This window comes from Vollenhovia emeryi, unplaced genomic scaffold (genome assembly GCF_000949405.1).
Source record: "Vollenhovia emeryi isolate VEMERY1.0 unplaced genomic scaffold, V.emery_V1.0 DF939162.1, whole genome shotgun sequence".
Lineage (NCBI taxonomy): Eukaryota > Metazoa > Arthropoda > Insecta > Hymenoptera > Formicidae > Vollenhovia > Vollenhovia emeryi.
The window spans coordinates 660866-671070 of record NW_011967204.1 but is presented as its reverse complement, the minus strand read 5'-3'; the positions used below and the strand labels follow the sequence as shown (position 1 = coordinate 671070).

The 10205-nt window shown below is 31.0% G+C and overlaps 2 protein-coding genes across 2 annotated transcripts in view; both read right to left on the bottom strand.

The window, feature by feature from the left end:
• LOC105564571 (Niemann-Pick C1 protein-like) overlaps window positions 1-278 on the bottom strand; it is a 12908-nt gene extending 12630 nt beyond the window's left edge. The window contains exon 1 of the mRNA XM_012017021.1: window positions 193-278. The gene's annotated coding sequence lies outside the window, so the exon portion shown is untranslated. The remainder of the gene's footprint in view (window positions 1-192) is intronic.
• Window positions 279-7755: 7477 nt separating this feature from the next.
• Window positions 7756-10205, bottom strand: part of LOC105564570 (prostaglandin E synthase-like) — a 10611-nt gene continuing 8161 nt past the window's right edge. Inside the window, exon 2 of the mRNA XM_012017018.1 lies at window positions 7756-8348. Within this exon, the coding sequence (XP_011872408.1) occupies window positions 7977-8348 (372 nt within the window). The 3' untranslated portion in view covers window positions 7756-7976. The remainder of the gene's footprint in view (window positions 8349-10205) is intronic.

Here is a 10205-nt window from a genome sequence, read left to right as displayed (position 1 = left end):
CATCCCCTTAAGCGACGTTAGTGCAACCGGGCCTTATATACCTATATCAGAGATATCTCTGCTTTTTTCTATTTGGAAAAGTAACTCCTCAGTTACTTATGTTACGTTTTCTGTGTTTTTACTCTGTGATGGACAAGTGCAAGTTAAAAAAAAGTTTTCATGCTATAAAACTATTATTTAGGCACCACTTACTACGTTTACACTGCACAATACCGCATGTTTTCTTAAGGATATGTCACTATTGTCTCGCAAAAAGTTGAAACTAAAAAATCGATATTACTTCTAGCGATTCACTGCCGAATGAAATTATTTGAGTGATTGCTGGAAGCTACAAGAACTAACTGGTAAATGATTGGTGAAGTAGGATACTATACACAGTTTTTTTTAGATCTTAAACAATAGTGTAAGAAAAACTTAGTGTGATTAAATTGTAAATCAGGCACACGTATAAAATACTACGCAAAAAGGTGAAGGATGAATACAAAGTTATTTCTCGAATTATTAATACTAATTTTTTTTCGAAGATATCTTCATGAAACTATACTGTGTATCTTTATTATAACACCAATATTTTATCTTTAAATTAATAAAATTTATCTTTACAAGACTTTATGTATCTTTAATAAATATGTATACAATAAAATTGTAAAGCGCTTTAAAATTATATTTTTTAAGAAATTTGTTATTTTGGTTGGACAATAAAAAAAGAACCGTGGCAGACATTAGAAGCGTCAGGATATTTGTTAGACATCTTTACAATCCAAACCGCACGCGTGTCTACAAAACATCGTAAAAATACGTAGTTTAAGAATATATCTGGAACAATATTTTGAAAATATCTAGAACAATATTTAGTTTTCGCTCGAGTTATAGATAGAATTATTACTTGGATAAAGAGAATTTGAGTAATATACATGATCTGCAAAATAAAAGTTAAAATCGAACACATTTACATGCGTTTACTCGGTTTTTTACTACTGTCTCTGTGAAATAACTACGCATACTCTGACTCAAGATTATTCATGTATTAATGAATTATTTTTCCCTTGGTATTGCATAAAATGTGATTTAAATTGTTTTTCCTCGTTATCCAAGAAGTGCTTTATCGCTATTTATTCTTGGTAAAAAAAGTGCTAAAGCAATTCTATTTTAGAATAATTTATGATCATGTAACATCCTGGTCGTTTCATCAACATATCGTGAAGAAACTAAACGTATGAATAATTAATATTATCAGAGTCTGTTAAATCATTTTTATTGGCAGAGGTTTAAGAAATAAGTTTCGGGAAATGGTAATAAATATTGGCTGCTTTGACTTTTATAATATTATATGTAAGTCATATCTAATGAAATAATAATGTGTGTTGGTGCACATTATATCGTATTGTTTTATTTTTGAATTTTAATTAAGATAAATATTGTCTTACCTAATAGGTAAGACAATAGTACACTAGTACATACATATTAATATTGTAAATAGAAAAATATTTAACTTAATGCATTTAATATTGTCAATAATTATAATTCTAATTAATATAGTTAATAAGTACAGTTAATAAATAAATACGCTTGAAAACATGTTGCAAGTTATTTACGTGGATATAATTTAAATTTCGTTTTATATTAAATTTTATTTATTCCTTGTTCTACGAATATTATAGAAAAGAACAATACAGCACTAGCATATCTAATTTAGCATGGTCAAAACAATATAATAGTAATCCTTAATTCATGTGGTTGCTTAATTAATATTAATATTCATTCAATATTGTGCATTTCAACGCAATCGATATTAATAATTATATGGCATATTCTCGTCATAATTCTCAGAAAGTATTGAGTACTAATTGTAAGTAATTATACATATACTAATTGTAAGTAATTATAAGCATTGAAAACTATAATGCATAATACCACATAAATCTAGTAAAACTTTCAGGTCTCTTAAATATATTCAAAATCGACAGAGTAAATATCCGTTAATTTTGTCATATGATAATAAAAGAAAGAGCAGTTCTTCCAAAAAAAAATTAGTTATACATATAAATAAAAATGAAAATAATAATAACTGTATTTTTAATTTTTAATACGTTGTCATAAACAAAAAATATATAATTATACAATAATTATATATACTTACGTACATTTTTCTGATGCTAGGATAAATTAATGATAAGATAGTATAATAAATATTCCGGGCAATTGAAACGAATTTAAAGTGATACAAAGTTGAGAAAAGCAGAACAGAAAGGAAATATTTCGTCAAATGACTCGCCATTAAACTTTACTATATGTATAGATATCAAATATAATATCACACAATTTGTTAAACGGAACACTAATACTAATTGTAAGACAGATTCTTAATGTAATAGTTCGAATTCAGGAACTGATAATAAAAGTACTAAACAATCAAGATTGGGAAAGTTACTTTATAAATATATCTAGTTAAAGTTACAGTTGTTTCGCTAAAAATGTAAGTAATTATAGTTACAAGTTACCAATTCTGAAAAGTAACGTAGTTGCAGTTACTCAAAAAGTATCGAATCGTTACTTTGCAGTTACTTTCTTGCAATGAAAATAAAAATATAAAATCTTCATTTGAATTGTAAAGTGTCGATAAAGCAATCCAGTAGAAAAAAATAGTATCGCCGCTGGATTTACTCGTGTCGAAAAAAGAGGCAAAATTCGATAATTTCTAGTAGTTTTTCTTTTACAATATTGAATAACTTAAGATATAAGAAATAAAATTACAGCCAGTTCTAGTCAAATAATATCCCAGTCAGAAATGACTCGAAAACCGACGTCGAAACGATATCGAATCGATACATTTTTGGTTCCATTTTCGACTTGGTTCGAAAATGGAACCAAAAATGCATCGATTCGATATCGTTTCGACGTCGGTTTTCGGATCATTTCTGACTGGGATTACTCGTTTGTAATTTATAATCACTGGCGAAGAAAATATCAATTATGTATATAAGAAATGCTTTTACGTCACTTAGGGTGATAATAAACGTTGTCGTATATAATAAATTCCGATATTGCAAAACAGATACCATAAAAAGTTGCGGCCATTAAATAAATTTGTGTATGTACGAAAAACAGAGATTAAACATTCCACGATCAAAAATATATGATAATCTTCTTCAGTATTGCCGAATTTCTTATACCAAATGTTAAAAGAAATCGTTAACATGTAATTTCTCGTAATCAATCTCATATCAAATGTATACTTACGTTTCGTGATATGATTCATCCAACCTCGGGATAATCGAGACTTCATGGCACTTTATATAACACCTTGGTATTAATAATACGCGACAGGAAAGGAAACACGAAAGTGATACACGATTGCACAAAGTTACTATTTGCACTCGGTATTCCTTGTAAATTTATCCGATGGTACGAATTTTAATCAACAGAATCTCGCACTCGATTAAATATTTCGTGCATTATTTCACGTTTTCAACCTAGAAACAGCCAACGAATTATACTCGAAGCGACGAGAGACTCAATGCGATGATACGAGATGTGTCCGAATACGAGTATTATATAAGGAAGCAATTACCGTCCGTAATTATCGCAAGAAGTAGTTCCAAGTTACCTAACGTTTTGTTTCTTGGATGTATAGGTAGATCTCATGTATGAATTGCGCGAGATATCTGGCTTGCCGGTTAACCGAGTGTCCAGCAAGTCGCGGGGATTCAGCGATCGCGCGATGATATCGATCACCAATTATTCGCAGAGAGCGATCGCGATTTCTTCCCGTACCATCGGATAAATTACTTTTCGCGAACGCGTATGAAGAAATAATAATACGATGTGCAAAACGGCGCGGGCAATAACAGACTCGTTCAACTGTCGCCGCGTGAATGATCCTGCGTACGGCGTGACCTTGTTTCGCCGAGCGTCGTAGACCGAGCGCCGTAAACACCTCGGTGAAAAACTATTTGTCTATGTGGTGAAAAACTATCTGTCTCGGTGAAAGTCTATTGTGCCGAGTTATTCGGCGCGTATCAGTCGAACGAGGCGGACGTTCCGCGTGTCTTCGCGTCGCTTCCCGTAACGCGATCAATTCCGACGAGAGTCTCGATCGTCTCGTAGGAAAATTATTAACACTTATCAATCGCGTTTAAGTAATTGTCGCGATCCGTAATCACATCGTTGATATCTACAGTGATATTTCGAGATGAACATCACGCGTAATTTGAAGAGACAATGCCGTAAGGGACTTACATATACATACGTATAACTTATTAGTTTTGATACATCCACGAGCGATGATAGCTCTCTAACAATTGTGCATACAAAAGTGCGCGTATAATATAAAAGTTTCCATTTTCGTCGCGTTCGGGAGTGCCGTTTATAATCGAACTAAAGACTTTTTAAAAAGGGGAGTGTAAAATCGCGCGAACGATCTCTGTGCTTTCGCGAGTGTGCCCAGAGGACTATCTGAGTGGAGGAGGAGGCCAGGAGAGGCATCGGGCGCCAGCGGAGCAACTTTACGGTAAATATTTTTTATTCAGTGTAAAATTAATCTTTTTCCCAGTTCACTTTTCAGCCGTTTTGTTACGTAGTTTTATAATTTCGAAATAATAATTAGTAAACGCGAAATAATTTAAAATGTTATAAAAGTTTACTCCTGTGAAGATCTTTCGCGAATTAATCATTTAAATATCCAACCGAATAAAGCGTTTAATAAGCATAAGTGTTGCTCATATTTTACAATAATAATTTCCTCGAACACTTTAATAAATTCCATATTTTTATGTTACAGATTCAACTTAGCCGACTCCGCTGCTGCGCATCGGGTGGTAAGTAAAAAACTTTTTTATTAAGGCAACGTATCTACATCTCGTAGATCGTAGATTGTAGATCGTAGTTCGTAGACTAGTATATCTCGTAGATAGGTACGTTGCCTCAAAATGGATAGAGTACAATTTAATTTCATATTTATTATTATATATTTTATCTCTCGAAAGGAAGTGATCGCGATTTTTACTGTGGAGGGTCGGGTGCCCCGTTGCAGCATATCACATATTTTCACTTGTAGCCTATCCATTTTGCATTAACAAATTTATGTGTAAAGTAAAACATGACGTGAGATTCTAACATTTTGTCGAGAACGCTGAAACTTTGTACTATTTTTATACGTTATTTGAGATTATTGATTAATTAGAATATTCAATTGTCGGTCTATCTATCGTACGAAAAGCTTCTTTTTACTGAGTCTCACGTCATTTATTCTGTATGTGTATCTCGCGATACACTTTCAAGATGCGTCTCGCATGAACACATGCATAGTTACACGCATCGTATTTTCGCGATCGGTCTTCGCGGTCAGTTTTTTTAGAAAATTTTCTAGAAGTTATTCATTGCTTAATTTCATCCATATTATAAATTTTAATTTATCGCGGAATGCAAATAAAATAATAAATATAACGCGAAGTAAATTGTTTTTTTTTCTAAATACATATAAACTCGAATTTCGAATTTAAAGATTGTGTGTGTGTGAGTCACGAAGAAATAGTCATTATCTATTCTCTATAAATAACGGAAGTAAAAATATATTTGATTAGTTTTATACAGTACAAGTTTTAAATTAATTTTCTTCTTTAATTAACTTCTCGTGGTCGTGCATTTCGATACGATCGACACTCGTATATTCGAACCGTACGAAATATTTGTCGGTGCCGATAACCGGCTATGGAAGGAGTTTTCTTCCTTCCTGATCTCTGGTCAAAATGACCAGACTATATGGCCAGGAGCAACGAAAGGTATGTCCAATCTGGCCCAACGAAGGAAGACTGAATACGACGAGGTAAATGGTCAATGTTGGCCACTTTAATGGAGCATGTAAGGTGCTGTACGAAATAAGTTGATTTCTTCTTATTTGCAAAATTCGGGTGGGTTATTTTAATTTTCTTTACATATTCTCGCATATGTGCAAGATTAAAAAGACCCCTATTAAATCTCTATTACATCGCGCGCTTATAATCCCAAATCGAACCTCTTATAAATCGCGTCGCGGTTTTAACGAAGGACTTGTAAGTTTATTAACAAAAAGTTGAAGCGCGGATAGGTAGGAAAATGGATAGGACTTTACAGCGAAATACGGGTAGGTAGGTGGGGATTCGGATAGGCAGGGACAGGGGGACATAACTTGATAATGTTGGTCAATGTGCTGTCAATGTGAACGCAATACCGTGCAATTAGTGACACGTAACATTGGCGTTACATTAGCGTTTATTCTATATTCAATATTACAATTATATTGGGCAACGTTAGCCAATGCACTTTCAATGTAAACGCAATACCGTGCAATTATTGACACGTAACATTGGCGTTACATTAGTATTTATTCTATATTCAATATTGCAATTTTATTGGGCAATCTTGGCCAATACAATTTCAATATCAATATCAATCCAGTAAATAATCATCTAGGTGCATCATCAGTAGTATATTTGCATTTATTTTATGACCAATATTGGCGTTATATTATTGGCGTGGAGGCTTAAAATATATATAAAGTAACTATTAATATAATTAAATTAGTCACTGATTAGGTTAATCGAAGTTACAGTTACAGTTACTTCAAAAAGAAGTAACTGTAACTGTAACTTCGTTGCAAGTAACGAGTTACTTCCCAAGCCTGTAAACAATTTAGTTAACTTACCAATTTATTCACTCGTCTACCATATTTGCCAAGCAATCAAATAATGTTAGTGCATAAATGATTTGCAAATGATCAACAAAATCTTGGTTTCAATTGATTAATCCGCAAGTATCTCGTATCCAGTGAGAAATGATTGATCGAAAAAATGTCGAATCGACATTTATTTAAATCGAAGTTTATTTGACATCGATTCAACACCTTTTGAACCATCATTTCTTACTAACAATAAGTACTTGCTGTTTATAATATAATCCTACAATCACATCGCGCAAGGTCTTTGAAATAAATATTAATTCTACAATAAGGTCTTCTGTATTCTAAATACCTAAAAACCTAATTAAACTAAGAAAGTATTTTAGTTTGTGACGTAAATTAATTTTTATGTCGGAGTCTTTTAAGATTCCATGCGTCGATTCGTGTTACGAAAAATAGTATGACGTTTGACGTCGACTGCTGTCGCAGCATTCCTAAATTGCCGATTAATATCACAGCTTTGCATTTCTCTCGCAAGAATATTATGTAACTGCAAGTCCGGACAGCGTTAGATTTTTAAATTTAATTTCATTTGCTTATTTAATTTAATTTGATTTGCTTATCAAATAGCAGATACACTGTGTCGCTTCTGAATCACATATTAATTACCCTGCGTCTCTCGTGATTTCAGATCTTTATTTTATTATAATTCAAATGTGTTTATCCATACCGATGTTTTGGCTAAATATTTTCTGTTGCAAACTAGAATTTGAAATATATTAACGTACATGATAATTTTTCTAAGGTCTAGTGGGATCATAATATTGAAATGAAATCGATACAATTCTGTGCATTCTTAGTATCTTAAAAGTATCGGTAACGTTTTCTATTAAATTTATCCTTGCATTTATTATTAAGCGTCAATAGCGTTTCTATTTCAAATGAGTTGCACAACAGCACTGATAAGTATTAATAAAATAGACACGACATATGTAGCATATGTAGCAATTAAAATTTATCGTTTACTTAAGAGATGCATGAACGCAAGATAACTAAGGTTGCACTTTCCTCTGGATTAGAAGAGAGGATACAGAAAGTAATTAAAGTTTCAAAATCTTTATTAACAATTGAAAATTGTCACGTCGAAAGTTCATATTAATTACATGCTTTGCAATTGCAATTTGATTAGTTAAAAATTTTTTTTATTTTAAAGCAAACTGAACAAATATAATACAGAGTAAATAAATCAGATAATTAGCTCTTACCAACTGTTTATAGTAAAATAATACTATACGTCTATAATTCATTCTTGTTCTCTTAACTAGATTAGTAGATTTAAAATAGAAATAGAATATTTTACTGCAGCAATTGTGCATATGTAAGTCAGAATACAATACAATGTTATACTTAAGAAAAGTTTCCAAAGAACAGACATTCGCAAAAGCTGCATATGCACCAATGTATACAATATACTGACTAGTGCAAAGCCTGGTATTAAGATCTTGACCGTAGAATTGCATGTCTCGACTTGCAACCACAGCGGCGTAAAAATTATAAAAGGGAGTACAGTTTCGAGGTCGTGTCGGTGAGCACTCCGTATGCGAATCACGTCAGGATGGCCATCGCCAGTTGGACATAAAATTATTTCCGGTTTTTTGGTCATCCACATCCTATCCTCCTCGCTGTGAATTACCTATGCAATCAATCAAATGCAATCAATCGCAAACAAGTCGATTAAATTGGACCATCGATCATGATTGATTCACATTGATGAATAATAAAATCTTTTGTATGTTTCGTAAAAAACAAACAAACAGAGATTAGATTTATTCGTTCACACTTTTACAACAATATTTCTATGACGGTATATTATTATAATAAGGAAGAAGAAGACTGTGAAGATAAGCTCGAAGAAACGGATTGAGAAAATTTATCTAGAACAAATGTCCCATTTGTCACTTTATTGAGAGTTTTATATACGAAAGAAAAATATATAATTGACTGCATACGCTTGAAAGTTTCTATTTCATGCGCAGTCTCTCTCTCTCTCTCTCTTTCTCTCTTATTTATATATTATTGTATATGTTTCATAATACAAAATATTGCATTCGTGGAAAATATATATTTTGAGATTGTGACAACATTTAATTACAAATTTTCCCAAACCGATTTAATTTGCATCCCAATCTGAATATACATCAAATTCTGAATTGTTTCGAGACAATAATTCAAAAGCTTATTGGAATTTTATCACAGAGTTTCATTGTGTTTATAAATTTTAAAGGAAAATTATAAATTTGCTTCGAAACCGTAATTTTCTCTTAATTACATTTTAATTATGATTAATTAATCCATAAGGAAAATTTTCGTGGCACTTAAAAGTTTAATAATAATGATTCGCAAGCGCTCATGAAACAATAAGAAAAAGTGTTTTTTGTATAAATATTACAAAATTTTTTAAATATTTAATATTGCAGATAGCCCTTTTTTTATATAAACATAATTTTTCCGATATTTATTTGTCAATATTAGAATATTTCTTTTATTATTCTTACTTTTATGTCATAGTCTATATTAGATTAGTGTATTCTATCTTGAAATATACCTATATAATTTGATAATCATGTGCAATAACTAAAAATTAAATGACGGAATGAAATGACAATATTTAGAATTAAATGTGAGTGTGAATATAGATCCATGTTGTATAATCTTATTAAACATTTGATGACATTAATTTATTTAATATTACATAGATGCAAATATTTTGCATTAGTATATTGTAAAGTATTATTTGAAAAAGCTAAAAGATTGAATATAGTTTTTATAAAATATGAAAATATTTGTATAATATAGTCTTATATAAGATTAGGAATAAAGGTGACTTTTTATTTTGCTTATACATTTTTATAATTGTTTAAAAAATTAATAAGTTTTTAATTTATAAATCTTTTACTAATGAATAATAAAATAAAGACGAAAAATGGGCCAACTTTCAAGAGTTGATTTTTCTCGCTGGTGAATATAAATATCAAAAATAATAGTTTGTTACACATTAAGACTTCCTCTATACATATAATGCCAAAGTTTCATACATTTTTTACTCTCCAAGTTGAGGATCTTCCCTTGTAAGAGAAATATTAGCATGTTGCACATTCTGTAAGCTTGAATTACGCTGGTGTTTGTACCTCACGTTGGTCTTCGACCACAATATATGAGTAGTCAACATATTTGTTGTATATTGTTGCATATTTCACAATAAAAATATCACATATAGATAAGTATTAAAAGATATGATTGTTATTATCTTATTACAATTAACTTAAAATGTATTGTTGTTGTGGTGGTTACTGCAACAGCTGCAATTTGCAACAATATTCAACCACATTTTTCAACAACTGCAATTGCACCATGTATTTAAATCCAATTGTAAATGAATTAAATAATACATATTTCCTCTGCTTATTAATATAATTCTTTTTATTAAAATACCTGAAAAACAATATGCTTTTCTAAAATGTTCGAAAGTTTTTCACTTCGTTTATTTTAC